This window comes from Aythya fuligula, chromosome 20 (assembly GCF_009819795.1).
Source record: "Aythya fuligula isolate bAytFul2 chromosome 20, bAytFul2.pri, whole genome shotgun sequence".
NCBI lineage: Eukaryota > Metazoa > Chordata > Aves > Anseriformes > Anatidae > Aythya > Aythya fuligula.
Genome location: NC_045578.1, coordinates 8878548 through 8894237, shown reverse-complemented (window position 1 = coordinate 8894237; position 15690 = coordinate 8878548). Strand labels below are relative to the sequence as shown.

Sequence of the window (15690 nt, the reverse complement as noted above, 5' to 3'; positions counted from 1 at the left end):
TTACATTGCGTTAATCTACGTAATAGCCTGTTCTACACATTACCTTCCTACTTAAAGAGTCTGCCACCATTTTTATTTGCAAATTACTGTTCATTTCACAACAGATAGGTAACATTATACCTCAGGAGAGTTTACCTGTGAGTTCCGAATAACATGATTTGCCTCCAGCTGAATAGAAAACTTCACGCCAAGTTCTGAAGAAAATGAATCCATTGGAGAGAGTGTACCAGATGTCAGAACAATTGTTCTGACATCATTTAAGTCTGAAAAAGCCTGAGTTAGAGAGAGAAAAGAAGGAATTCAGAGAATGGATATAATCACTTTAAGATCTTTGCTATCATATAAAATCACTTAAGCCCTTCTACTTCCCACCCAGCTTACCACAGCGGGATTCAAACACCAAAAATTAAGCATGTGGACTACAGTTTTATGACGCGCTTTCCTTTTCTGTTTGGTATTTGTAAAGAAGGCACTGGAATCTGAAACATCAGGCTGATTTTCATTCATCCAAGTATACGTTTGTTGTAGAGCAACTTTGTAGTCATCCGCATACCTATACAGAGATAAATATTAACTAAAACTACAATTAAAAAAAACTGTAAGCATTAAGCTCCTAAAAGCTTAAAAAAAATAATCTCATACAATATATTGTCTAAAAAAAAAGCTGTTGACCATGCAATGTATAAAACATCGACTAGAAGTAGGTAACTCTGCTCTAGGTTTAAAATTTCAACAGCTGTCAGTTTCCCTTTTAGATAAATAATGAAGCTTCACAATAATTAAAAATTTTAAAATAAGATTTAAATCAGAAAGCTTTACTAACTGCTGACTTTAGTATCCAACAGTCAAGCGATAAATGCTATGGAGAAAAATAAAACCCATGAAGCGTATTTAGTTTGGCAATGCATCAAGAAAATTAACCTCTAACCCTCAAATAGATTTCGTCAACATTTGAATTCATGAATGAATGAAAAAACATATTTTGGTAGTATTTAAATTAATTCTCAATAAATTCTTCCCAAATAAGTAGATTTTCCAAAGCTTTTTGAAATGTTAATTTTGCTCAGAAGCTGGACACTATAGCAAAATGTTGCTCAAACGAAATTGACACTTTGGTAAACTGAATTAAACACCATCACACTGTTCAGGTTATGTTTTTGCACTGACCTGCTATTATCTTTAAAAAGACAAAAAAGAACCATGAATAACCCTTTTAGCACAATCTGTGTGGCAGGGCTCACAATTGGTATCTCAATAAGCTCCTCTCTTCCAAACACTGATATTTTTTCTTCTTTTTCCAAGATAGCAGAAAGGTGTTTCTGTAAGAGACAAAACAAATTCCGTATTAACATTCTCAGTTATCTTTGCAAAAGCAAAGCTAACACAGATACAAGACAACTAGCACACTGCTTTGAAAGTTTACGTAAGCCGCCTATAAAGTCAGACTGAAGACAGAATTTAAAAGGAAAACTAACAATTCTTTTAACATATTTGGCTTACACAAAAAGGATAGATGAGGTTGAAAATACTCTAAGTACATTTCAACAGTCAATAAAAACGTAGATGGATAGTACAGACAAAGCTATCACTGACTAACCAGCTTGATTTCAATAATTGTACATGATCAATTTTATCCTTTAAAAGGCAGATTCTCCACAAGTTCCAGTAGCTTCACTGGATTACTCCTGGTTTTCATCACGTATAATTTTTAGACAGCTTTTCAAAATTGCAGTAAAGTAACAGATGTGTTAACATTTAGTTTATGGGTACTTCAAGATGTTTAACATCTCTGGTACTGATTTATAGAGCTTACAGCATTACCTGTAAAATGGGAAAAGTAATACTGGTTATTCCCATTTTGTGTAAAATGTTCAGCATTTCTTTTCCACTCCAAACCTTACAGGAAGTTTCATACCCTCTTTCTACAAGTTGACTAGAGCTCTCCTTTAACCAGCTGCAAAAGAGAGAAATCAGAAGTAATTTTAGCATAAACTTAGAGATACATTCCAAGTACAAAACAAACTGAACCTTGAAAAATGGCATCACACTTCCGAGATGAAGGTGATAAACACTGAATTTAGGTAGCTGAATCCTGCTCTTCCTTAAGCCAGTTTTTCCGCTGTTGAAATGATGTCTGTGGAAGCTGCTCTTGAGGAAGCTCAGTGAAGTGAGAGGAAAACCTGTCCCCATATATTTATATTTTATCATCATGTAATATCTTTATAATGAGGAAGAAGAATTAGAATATAATCCGTTCTTATGATATAAGATGTCAGGCTCATTTAAGAAAGATTTCTACTGTGCTTTTAAAGCCACTCATTACTTGTCATCCTCTCAATTACAGATTTCCCTGTTAAACAAATCTTGAGGCATGAAATGATTCCTTTTAATATCTACACACAGTAAGGGAGGGTTAGATAACACAAACTGCCTATTTTAACCTAGCTACAGATATTCATACTTCTGCTACAGCTTGAAAACTAAGCAGAATTATAACCATACTGACAATGCAATATGTGGCAGGACTTCTAAAAGCAGGATGCAAACATGCAGATCATCTCATCTGTGGCACAGCTAACATTTTCTCGACCTAAGCATGCCTCCAGAATTACAAGATTTTTTCCCTCTGTCTAGAAAAGCAGGCAGGCTCCCTCTTTCTCAGGAAATGCCGAAGCTGTCTGTTTTGTCAACCAGCAGGAGGCATCAGAAAGACAGCTGTCATTTCTACAACAGTTCAAAATATGTATCTGCAAAATCAGTTAATCGTTATCAAATAAAGCAACAAGGCTTAGTGACTGTTTCAGTCCCAGATTTTGTGCCCTATCACTGTAAATCATTTGCACAACAGAACAATTAAAAAACCTTCCCTTCTACTGGGTTACAAAAATCCATAAATACTACCATGCCAATCACTTCTTTCATAATTTGCTTTATCTTGTTAAGGAATGATGATCACTAACACAGACAGAAGTTCACCAGTGTAGTATTTGGCCCCAATCCCTCAAACGTAAAATCAAAGAGACCTGAAACTACAGTTAGGAAAAGGCGAGTATGAAAGAATAAATGGGTAAAACATTCCAGGAAACGTAAAACTTCTGTTTTCCTGGTCTGAACTTTAAATGCCTTTGCATACTTTTAAAATGGTTCTGCTATAACACAAACTTGATACAATCACCTTCCTAACCTAATACTAAAGCATTGCAAAAAAAGGCAAATTCTAGAATAAACCCCATCCAATTAAATCTAACATGAAATTGCTTACTTGGAACACCTGATAATCTATTTAGAACGAGAATTTATTTTAGAGTAAAGCAGTAAATAAATAAAATTAGCTTTATTTCCAGATATCTACAATTCTGAAATAAAAATCAGCATATGCAATATTTTCAGGAAAAGATTCAGCAAATGTTCCAAGCTGCCTTCAGTTCAAGAAAGTGTATTTGGCCCTTCGCTTCCTACCAGAAAATCCCACTGTTTGTTCAATGGAGTAAGCCATCCCATCCAAATTGTCCTTGTAAATCTGCATCTCATCATAAAAGCCTGCCAGTATACCTCTACCAGTACATCTTCAAACTCCTCAGAAAGGTCACTTTAGCACCTCAGTGGCACTAAGCCCAAGCTTAAGTGCTTTTTGGAATGGGGACCCAGGACCTTTATAACTGAAATAAGGCTTTTCTAATTGTCCGCACATTTGGCAAAGCCATGTCACTTTCTGCAACAACATATTACCAATTACTGGCAATTTACACCCAGTCTTCTGCTTTCCAGCTGCTTTACATACTGCCGGCAGATTTGCCAAGACAATCAACCTTAGTTTTTCTGATAAGGTTAAAAAGCTCAAGGCAATTAAATCTCCAGCCATGCTATTCTCCTCTTTTACTAACTTTGAATATTTGAGATTTCCAAAGCAGGAGAATTAACTGAAAAAAAAAAAAAAAGAAACATAAAAATTGTTTCTCTGACACAGGCATTAACTCTCAGGGTAGAGAAAGGACAGGGAAAATGACAAACTAGTTGTTGTAGCATACTTCAAAGCGTATTCCACCAACTGCTGATGCAACAAAACGATGATTTGACATGCACTGAATCAGAGTTCAGTTAACTTCAAAGCCACTGGTACCATTATTCACTTTTATTCTACTGACTTGGTCATTCTAGTTTTCAACAGTTGTGCATTTCTTTCAGTCCCTGAATCCCTCAAACGAAAGGTTCAAAAATTAAGGACTGGACAGCTGAATTCCAAATTCTCCACAGGTGATGGAACCTTCTGACATTGTTTCAACTTTCTCAGTTCTTACTCCATGCAAAATACACTTTTGTGCCCTCTTTTTTTCCCCTAGCTTCTGCCTCCAAGTCCATTTGCTTCTGTTTCCTTCCACCCTCTTTCATGATTTGCAGCTTCTGCTGAGATTCTCCCCTTCCAATACTAACTCTACTCTTTTTTTTTTTTTTTTTTTTTTTTTTTTGCTCTTACTACTTTTTCCTTTATGGGAAGAAGGGCAAAAAGAAGCAGAGAAGTGGAGAGTGTTTTTTTTTTTTTTTTTTTTTTTTGCAGTTTCTATCTGCCATACTGCTCAACTTGTGCTTCTACCAGCACTCTCTCAATCACCCATGTTTCTCTGTTCACTAAGCTCCACGACACTTGTGTTCCAACAAGGCAGGTGCTGAGAAATTCAGCTTATCTTTGGTTTCAATATCAGTACAAAAGCTAATCATTAAAGCTATATTCTGCTGATATAGTCCAGGGAGAAAGAAGGATCAGTAACACTGTGTAGACAATTTATGCCTCAGAATAATCAGAAACTCAAAGAGGACAGTGCATGTACATGCAAAGTTTGTTACCTGAATGCTCTGACAAGTTTTACGAGTTTCTACTGCAAATTTGTATGTGCAGCAGTTTGTCAGAGCTTTAACTCTCTGCTCAAGTTTGAGCCAAGTTTTATGAGAAAAATAAAGGGCATGATTGATAAATTCACTTTCAAAAATGACAAATCTGTTCCAAAACATAGAGGCACAGGGATTATTACTAAAGCAGATTTAGGAACTTACTCAGTTTTAAGCATGGGCTAAATAGATAAAAGACCTAGAACAAATTTCAAGAAACAAAGTTTCAGCACTGTATAAGTACTCAAAAACAGCAAAGATAGAAGCAACTCAAAACACCATTGTAATGGAAGTGGCTGACATTTTTATGCATTAAGCGTCACTACCTATGCTCTCTGTAACGAAGTTAGCAGTCTTTTACTGGACCAATGACTCCTATTTCAGCTATACATGACAATAGTGTTCTGGTAGAACTTCCCTCCAGCTTTAGCACAGAAAAGTCTTGAGGGAAAAAATCTCTATAATGCTCCTTTAAACACGTTCATCAAAACACTTCCTGTCAAAGGCTCCCAAAGCATTTCATAAATGCGCACTAATTAATGCTTTGAGAAAGCAATGCTATTACTACTCATCAAATAAGCAAATAGAATCATTTAAAAGACAACTGATTCATCTCAGGTAAAATTTTCATACTGAACTTCATAGACTAGGACAGTAAGCTCCAGAAATACCAGTACTTTCACGAGTATAGCACATTTTTAAAGAGAATTTCAATGTTTTCTGTTGAATAAGGAGGATTTAAAACAAAAAGAAATCCTCTGTACTCCTCAAATGAACAAAAATCAGGTGACTGCATAGTCAGAAGCGTACTTCTATTGCATTTTATTTGATGCAACACAGTAACCAGCAAATTGCATTAGCAAAAGGAGTCTAAATGATATTTTTTAAAAATACTGACATAATGCAATTAAAAAGAGTTGCCTTACTTTGTCAAAGAGTAGCACACAGCCCGTAGATGCTCATGATCCTTCTGCCTAATGTTGTTATTGACCATGGAATCTAGCTCTTCTCGAGCAGCTCTGAGTTGACTTTCTGTAACGCTGAAACTTACTGACTCCCGAGCACAGTCCTCAATATTGTGGGCTTCATCTAAAATGACTACTTGGCCTTTTAGGTTAATTTCCATCTAAAAAATAAAATGATTAACTAGTAAAACAGAGTAAAACGCTATAATAAGAAACAGCAGCTAACTGTATCCTTTTTTTTTAAAAATGCATATTCTACATCATTGTGCAAGCAACAGAAAGTTTTCATCTTTCTGATCCAGTTTCTGTAGCCTAGAAAAAAAAAAAAAACAAACAGAAAAAAGCCTTAGCTCAGCCTGAGTGAAAATAATCTGGACATACTACACTCCATAAGCCCAACAGCTGTGAAGTTTACAAGGGTTTATTTTCCACTGATTAAAAAAAAAAAAAAAAAACAACAAAAAAAAAAAAAAAAACGTGACTGATTAGCTACAATATAAGAACAGGAGAAGCATTACTTGGAATACAGAAACATCCATTTAAGAAAAAGAAAAAAACATATTTAACCCAGGAGTTATTTATAGATAATATTCAGATATAAACAGGATTTCAGTTGACCACAGCCAGTGAACCTAATATTTTGGTGGGTTTTGTTTGTTTTGTTGTTGTTGTTTAAACTTCACTTTAACTCCAGTTATTGCAACCCCTATCTTACAAATATACTTACACTCTCCCGTATCTGTGGGTCTAGGAGATAATTATAAGGACAAAATACAATATCTGCTCCCACCATGAGCTCTCTTGCTGCAAAATATGCACAGGCACGAAGCTTCTTTCCCAGGCTGACTAGATCCTCAATGTCCCAAGCTTGGTACAGGTTATGTGCAGACTGTAGGGCATGGTGTTCACTGAGTTTATGAACAGCATGATAGTAAGGACAGGACTTGCCCTGAAAGCACATGAGCACAGACAGAAAAAACAAGTAAGCTTAAAACCTTCAAAGTCATTATCTGCATTTGGCTTTATTTACTGGAACATTTTTTAAAGCTACTTTATATGATGGGCAATAATGAAAAACATACCATGAAGAGATTAATATGGATGAATCAGCTGTGGTTAATTCAATAAAGAAAGGGTTCTTAACGTTCATATATACATGATACAAGAAACTAAATCCCTAGAAAAATAAAGATAACTGGACAACAATTTTATCCCACACACTGTGTACAGCATTAACAAAGTTTACTTTTGTTGTTCATGTGTGTGAAGTGCAAAGGTACCAGTCCTGAATGCGTAACTTCATCATTTTTAAGGGAAAATATTTTGAGCAAAACAAATTTTTGTTGAAATTATAGCTAAACTTGCAAGTATAATCAACTATATTATTCCTATCGCATGTTTTTCAGTATTGATACTGTGGATCAACATTTTCTAATAATTGGTATTTAATTTAAACCGTATTACCAGATTCATTTAACCAACACAGCTTAAAGAAATCAACGTTGTAAGTTATCTCAACTGTTTCACTACCTTTCACTCAATATGTTTAAGCAAATGGTCATTTTCTGAAACAAAATTACTCACATGTTTTCCTTCCAGTAATTCTACACACAGTTCATTCCTGTTAGCACTACTGCTAGATACCACTGGATGAATACAGGTATGATCCCGGCTAGAAAGAATTGTCATAGGGACACTGGAATATGCTGTTCTCTTCAACTCTCTGGTAATCTGGGATATTTGTTTGTGTGTTCGTGTTCCAAAAAATATCTTGGGAATGAATGACTGATCTCCTTTGTCTTTCTTCTTTGTGTTACTAGCATCTTTATGAGCTTCTTTTCCAGAAGAACAGGAACACTCAGTGCAAGAGCTGACAGACTGTAACCCAAAACAAAAAAAAAAAAAGATTAACAAAATCCCGCTGCAAGATGAACATGCCAAATCTGTTTATAGTCTGTTTAGAAAATGCCCTCTGGGACAGTTCAAGATATCCTGTTAAATCACCAGGTCGGCCTATCAAACTGCAAAAAGTTAGGATTTTCAGGCATGAGAGGATGTGATGTGCATGCTTTAACATTTCTTAAAAGACATTCTGCAATCGCTAAGAACAACCTTATCATAACCTAATTGTAGAAAGAATTGCTACTCACATGGAGTATTTACACATGTAATATACATGTGAATAAAGTAAAGGATCTTCACACATATAAACTTTGCCATAAGGACACTTCTGTTACAAAACAAGAAGTGTTCAGAACCTTAAAAGAATAAAACCTTGGGACTAGACACCCAAGTTAAAATCCCAAGAACATTTTTCAGTACAGTAAGAGAAATCTAGACAGTTTAATGAAATCTGTTTGCAGATAAAACAGACTACCTCATATGTACTCCCTTAGAAACATATCTGACATGCTACTATATCTAGTAACTATGAGAATAAATGACAAAATAGGGGATAGTTCTAAGCCAAAATAAATCCTGTAAAATATTTGTTGAACAATTTTTTTCTTCCTGAGAAGCACCATCTTTTTAATGTATTCTATAACATAAAGCACCTCAACAGCTGTCACAAAATTGCAATAATTAGCATGAAAAGACGCATGGCAAACAAGTAATTCATGAGTAACCACGTCTATGCACATCTCCTATAAAGATAACAAATTCCTCTAGTATGAAAGGATTTGTATTTGGTTTTCAGTTTGATAGTGCAAGTAACAACGTGTAGCTGCCAGCTCAGATATTCCTCCCTCCCCTTTTAATTGTAATCAGTAAGATTATCCATTATAAACAAATGCTAAATCATGCTGTGTGTTACACCACAATTCTGGGGATCAAGCTGTCTTTTAGCCCCCGCTCGGAGGAAAAGCAAGTTCACATTACCCTCGGTCCCACTCAGCCTTGTCCCCCATTAAATATTACAATACCTAATAGAAGGCATGTAAACGTAACTCTCCTGGAGCTGTCACTCACTGGGATAAAAGGTTCACTGATGTGCCAAATAAACAGGCCCTCAAAGCAGATAAAGTTACACCCATGCTGGAATTGTTACATGCCCCTCTCAGGTTGCCAGTAACTGCGGATTTCATTACGGTGTGCTGCCACATTAAATGGCCAGTTCCAAATATCCTGCCTTCTATATTGAATAATTACTTATTCACTGAAAGGATAAAAAGAAGAATTATGAATGGGGCTCTTGTCAGCAGCGAGGCAGGAAACAGCTGACATATGGTATATGTTACATATGTGCCAATACTCGACTCCGTTTGTACTCGCACAGAGAGCTGCGATGCAAATTGTACCTTGATACATTTCTAGCAACGATATTCCATTTTTCTCTTTGAAATAATGACCTTCACATCACTGTACTAACAAGTAATGCCTCAGCAGCAGTTGAGTTACTCCGCAGGGCCTTTACTAATGCACGGAGCTTTTCATCTGAATTCGAGTCGGATTGTGTTTTCTGAGGTAAAACGGATTTGCAGAACTCAAAGACAACACCGTAGTGCTTGTACTTCACTGCTAATGCTATGCCCCATATGCAGTTGGCCAAATAAAAGTAATAAAACATTAAGAGCAATCAAGCAGCTATTTTGCAGAAGTTGTGCTAACACATCTAAACGTATATGCACATTTTCCTATTCTGTTTGGACTGCATACACATTAACAGAAACCTCTTCTGTGATGGCTTTAAAAACGTATATACTTCTTCCCATAAGAAGACTTAAGAGTGTAATTTATAAGCCTTTACACATAAGAACAGTATTTTACAGGTGGCCTTAAAATATTTTGTTATAAGGTTTGAAATGGATATAATATTGGCTTTAAGAAGCACTTCAACCACTATTCCAGTTTTAAAAAGTTACCATCTACTTTGAAAAAGTTTTTTTTAAAAAATCAACATTAAGGAAGTTGTAAACCTGGACTGATTTTTATAGTAACCTTTAGAAGTATAACACTGCCAGCAGTAGTCCTAACATTTCTGAAAGCCACAGACACCACCAGACCTAAACAAATAAATAAATAAAAACCTTCTTAGAATGTCCTTTGTAACAAAGGGAAACTTCAACAGAATGCTAAAAACAGTTTGTATTATTTACATTATTACACTGTTGTCCTTTAGAAAATGGTTTGGCCATCTTTAAATTCTATGAAAAACGGGCTATTGTAGTTCAGTACTTCTGTAAGACAATTTACTGTCAATATCACACAGCAAAAACCAGCACGGTGGTGGTATTCTGCCATTGCTACAGAAAGAGGAGAGCACATACCTTCTGATCAAAGGGCCAAGGTGGAAGTTCCTAGAGTAATGTCACCTCAAAGTACAAACCCACAGACCCGTAGCACAGAGATACTGCCTAAACCATACCCAACTTAGAAAACTTCTCAATTTATTTACAAAACAATCCATAGGTAGGGGAGGCAGTTGAGTAAAAACATTTAATATTAAGACAACAGAAAACTATTTCACAATACCCTCTGGCTTCAGACCCAAACCCATTTTCAGCTGTTTGAATCTGGGACAGAGATTTTTATTTATTTGTTTATTTATTTTTTTTTTGTGAGGGAAAAAAATATATTCTACTCTCCTCGGTATTTCATCAAACACATTCAGTAACAGATGTTAGAGATCAGATATCAGACTATATGGACCTCGGGCTAATCCAGCTTGTTTTTACTTCTGTCAGCAGGCAGATAAAACAGCCTAGCACATCAATATTTATATGGCAAAAACGTAGAAGTCAGATTAATAAAAGAATAAATCAAGTCCACAGACCTGTCCTACGTGTAAATTAGAGCTAAACAAACACCGAGGCTGTGATCTTTGAAACACAAAGAGATAAGAGGCGCTCTTCATATCTCCATCTACATTTCCTGGTTACAAAGCCATCTAAATGATACAGCAGTGAATACTTCTTGTGTGAAATATCACACAAGCACAATCTAGTCGGATATCAGCAGTGACATTACCTGAGCTTTTCAACTATTCCTTTATATGCTCTCAGAAAGCACAGTATTCTGCTGCTCCTGCAGCCTCTTGATTAAAGTACACAAAGCAGCTGTTTATCCTCTCGAAGTAACCAGCAGGTGAACCCAGTTCAATATTTATCACAGCCTTTTACAGATCACTGCTAACCAAGCAAACGTTTTAATTAAGCTGGAACTTGCTTCAAAGAGCTCATTCAAAACGTCAGTCAGCAGGTAAAGGATCAGATACGGTGTCAGGTGAGAGCGTGTAATACAAATCCACAACTTTCTTCATCCCATCGCGGTAAATTAGCCTATTCTGGAGTCCAGACCCTGATTGTAACAGGCTGCCAGTCCCCTGGAATGTGTAACAGAAGTCACTCGAGTTCCTTTGTGGAGGTTGTAAGCAATATGTTAAACTGCAATAGGCTAGCACATTAAGACAGATTCTTTTCACAGCTGTTTTCTGATACCCCAAGTGTTTGTTACACTACTCTCCATTTACTGTTTACTTCTCTTTTTTTTTTTTCTAATGAAGTATAAATGGGGATTCCTTAGCCCAGCTGCCCCAGTTTCTCAGACCATATGCTTTCACAGCAGTAATAGGGTACCATAAGGGTATAATTTCTCATCTTAAGTTCCTACTAGAACTGCCCTCTCTCACAAGAACTAACAGCTAGAGGGCAGAAATGGATCCCCAGCCCCTGGGCTGAGAGCAGGCAGTCCCCCTGGGAGAAGGGAAGGTCCTACACCTGCAGGTGCTGTTCTGACACACCAGCACCAGGCAGCCCCTCTCCTGCCTGGCAGGCGCCCACCCAGTCCCTCTCCGGGGGCTCTGCGTGAAGGAACACCTGACAAGGAGCTACCTCTGCCCTGAGCACAGGGCTGGCTGCAGGAACACAAGCTAGACAAAGGATGCATGCATTGTTCACGGTGCTATCCTGCCTAAAACTATATGCCAGAACATTTAAGTATGGAACAGAATTAATATTTTTACTGACTCTATCATCTTAAACGCATAGTCAATTACACCAACAGTGCTGAATGTATCTCAGTAAACTTTCAATCAAGATAAGCCACAGGAGAAAAGCATTTTTCATACCTGACAGCCTATGCCATGACAGCTTTCATGTTTTAAACCTAGAATTCAGCTGCAAAGCTAATAACGACAAATAAGGTTCTACTTTTTGCAATTGTTTCTTGACATCAGGCAAGTTCTCAGTCCGCTACAGTAAAAGTTCATCACAGGAAAAAATAATACTTTATCCTTTCATTCTTAGATAAATTTTTTTGAAGAAATTATCACTGTTTTTATTCTTAAACAAAGAAACAAACATGTATTTCTTCATCAGCTACATCTTACTTTCTGAAGAAGCAGTAAACAGTGTAGAGTTTAAATTATGAGCAGCATATTGTATTGCCTATCTGCAAAATCAGACCCATGGAGAGTGTGTTATAATGCACTAGCTTACAGCTCAACCACTGTTACAAAAAATGAAGAGTTTCCTTAAAAATAACAAAACACTAAAGCAAATCTGACAACGAAATAAGAAAGGTCTTTTTATTTGAAAATCAACAGCACACTCTGCTGGCCTTTGTGTTTCAAAGTACCAGCTGACGTTCATATTCTACTCAAAAATCTGTGGAACTTTCCAAAACTAATAAAAATTACTTCCCATTAAATGACCTAGAAAACAGCTTTACTTCTGTCAAGAAAAGATTTATCTCCCAGTCTCTTAAAGCAATACCAAAGCTTTTGGCTTGTTTTGTGTTTACAAAAGCAGAGTATACTGGAAAGCAGCTCTTGAAGTTAAAACAAACACTGATTAAAATAAAAGCTACATTCAGTCATACGAAGGGCCAAGTGCTGTTGGAAAAGAGCTAAGAGAATCCAAATGCTTGTTGAAACCAAGCACATTTCCAAATGTGCATGTAAATCCCTGTACTTCGAAGGACAGTTATCTACAGATGGGTATTACTATAAAACAACACACAACATAAGAAAGGGAGAATGTTCTTTGCCTTTTGAAAAACAAGATTTCAGATTTCCATACTGAACAAAGTAGTAGAGGACAGAACTCATTCTTCTCTCATATTTGCCTCAAACTCACACAATTTCATATTCTCCTATATTTGAATATTATCAAAGGCAGTGACAGAATAGTTCTTGTCAAGCATTCATGGGAGCTACATCACTAATGTAACTGGGCATCTCACACTCATCTCTGCACTGCCATATTTTTCATTCTACTGGCTTTGCTTAAACATGCTTTTGCCTAAAATTATTAAAACCCAAACACCAAGAATTGCAGAGAATGCCTACCAGAAAGCTTCAGAAACAGCTGCGTATTTGTACCTCAACTTCTGTGATACCTCTGCTATGAAAGCAACCATTTTACTACAAAAATAAGTATCACAGTAACACAGGATTTTTCTTCTTAATCGTGTGCAATATTTATTAGTAATGTTTTGTTGTAATATATTGTAAAGATCAGCTCCAGCTTTCTCCACACTATTTCTTTTAATGTTTAAAAGGCACACGCTTCAATATGAAGTGCTGTCTCTCATCTACTACATATGCCAAACAAAGAATGGCAAGTTGGGCAACACCTAGAAACTGTCAAGCGATCTCGCCTAATTTCCATGGTCCCAGTTTTAAGTTTTTCAGTGGTGTCACAAACCCACTATAAATGCAGATATAACATACGAATTTTACTCATCCTATTCAACTGCTGCCACATATTGGAAGTTTACAGGCTGAATTGCAGAGCCAGATTCTTCACTATCGGGGAACTGTGGCTAAAAGAATTCAACCAACTATTTGCAAGAACGACTTGAATAGATATAACTTACACTTTGCAAACCATGTTGGTTAGACACCACCATTAGCAGTAACAGCCACTGCAGTTCTCGCTACAGAAAGTGACAACATTTTACTTTAAAGCAAGTTACGAGACCATAAAGCAGCTGGAAGCACGGTGTTTTGCAAAACTTGATTAGCAAGCTACATGTTATGCATAATCTCTTTACAGTCAAAAAAAAAAAAAATGCTCTTCAACTAACAATCATGATGGAAAACGTTACATTACTTACTGGTTTGGGAGAAAAAGTAAGGTTTTTCACACTTTTTTCAGAATGAACAATCAGCTCCCCATTTTTTCTCTGATTATAAACTTCTAAAGCATCAACTAGCTGGACTCCCTTTGCAATGCAGTGCCGTTTTCTAACCTGTTGGAGAAAACGGAAAAAAAAAGTACTGCATTAAAACATATGGGGCTGAAGTATGTGCTTACAATAGCCACGTATGTTTTGTTTAAGATGTTTTCCACTGGATTCGTGTCAATAATACAGCACATCATAATATACATGTTTATACAAGTTTATACAAATCTAAGCTACACAAATGTCATTTAGGAAGAGCTATAAAATTCTAACTACTAGTTCAATACAATAACAAAACGTGTAACAGTTAACTACTGCTGAGCTTTGATTTTTTTATTTTATGCTGTTACAAAACTGATAAGAGATTATAATACTATAAAAACAAGAAAACTTCCATGGCTAAAATAACAAGAAATAAGTTCAAGCCATATTAATCTAAAAACTTAGACATAGGAAACTGTCTGACCAGTACTCTGAAGCAATTTAAGCTATTTACAGCGCACATAGGAATATAAGTACTAAGTCATGTGATACCAATACTGGTGAACATGAAGAAAACGTCACAGAAATACCACACTCCACACCACAAGCAAGAGATAACTACATTTGAAAGCAGACATTTTGAAAAGATTATAAAACACAGCTCTACCATGGTATTATTTGTATTTTACAAATATATCTGCAAGAGCATTCAAGTCTAGAATCTCATACTTTCACTACACGTTACAGATCAACTGGTAATAAATATACTTTGGGGATATTAAGTGTTTAAACATGGAAGAAGTCATTTAGGATATGGCATTATGAATAATATAATGCTACAATGGTCTCCTTTGTTACAAAAAATGAACAAAATCTGTCAATCTAAATTATGACTGCGATATGACTCAACAATTCTCTATGCCCTTCTGTGAAACGTTGATTGGTATTTGACAGCTTTGTCTGAGAGCTGTGCCTGGGTAATCTTACTGCCAATAAACTTTGCTCACCTGTTGCTCGGTTTCTAAAGGACGAATCCTTTTCCTGTCTACTTGAAAATCATCACTCTCATTTTCACATAGAGATGCCCTTTTTTTGGCAGACAATTTTGAAGCTAGGGTATTGCTTTCCTGGCATTCTGAAAAATAAAAAAAATGTTTTTTTTTTTTTTAAAATGCTTGTCCACTACTAGAAATGCATTAAGCAGCAGCAACATTTAAAAAACAGAATTTATTACAAATATGGTTAAGATACATGATGTAGGGAATTTCTAGACTACCAATTCCATGCAGGGCAGAATCAAGCAGCAGTCCGCTATTATGATGGTAAAATAGATCCTGACTTAAAAGCATAAAAAGTGACATTGTTGGCTATGTATTTTACTGCTAGAAGAGATTCTTAGCTGCCTAGGTACGAAGTTACCTGTGTTTGTTTGCAGGCTTCCAGTTTTTATGGAACTTTCTGTTTCATAATTATTAGAAGAACAAGAAGCACCATGATTCACACTTGTAGCAGCCTCACTGCTCTCCGATTGGGAATGACACGGACAGCGACACGGTGGTAAGGCTTCTTGCTCTTTGTCTTCCTTTTCACATGACGATTTAAGCAGTGATTTCTCTAAGGAAGATAAAGGACACGGTCATTTGTCTTCCATTAGAACCTGTTCGGGATTATACGTGAGCACTAGACTTTCATAACAGTTAAGATGAAAGAGTTCATTTAGGTACCAGTTATA

The 15690-nt window shown here is 36.2% G+C and overlaps 1 protein-coding gene across 2 annotated transcripts in view; it reads right to left on the bottom strand.

Annotated features, from left to right (window-relative positions):
- The window catches only part of BRIP1 (BRCA1 interacting protein C-terminal helicase 1), a 58665-nt gene that overhangs the window by 40279 nt on the left and 2696 nt on the right, over positions 1 to 15690 (bottom strand). For both annotated transcript variants that reach the window (XM_032201016.1, XM_032201017.1), the window contains exons 4-13: positions 15378 to 15572; positions 14966 to 15093; positions 13908 to 14042; positions 7434 to 7727; positions 6577 to 6798; positions 5811 to 6010; positions 1822 to 1954; positions 1168 to 1319; positions 382 to 553; positions 136 to 273 (exon numbers count right to left, since the gene is read on the bottom strand). In XM_032201016.1, the coding sequence (XP_032056907.1) occupies positions 136 to 273; positions 382 to 553; positions 1168 to 1319; positions 1822 to 1954; positions 5811 to 6010; positions 6577 to 6798; positions 7434 to 7727; positions 13908 to 14042; positions 14966 to 15093; positions 15378 to 15572 (1769 nt within the window). The remainder of the gene's footprint in view (positions 1 to 135; positions 274 to 381; positions 554 to 1167; positions 1320 to 1821; positions 1955 to 5810; positions 6011 to 6576; positions 6799 to 7433; positions 7728 to 13907; positions 14043 to 14965; positions 15094 to 15377; positions 15573 to 15690) is intronic.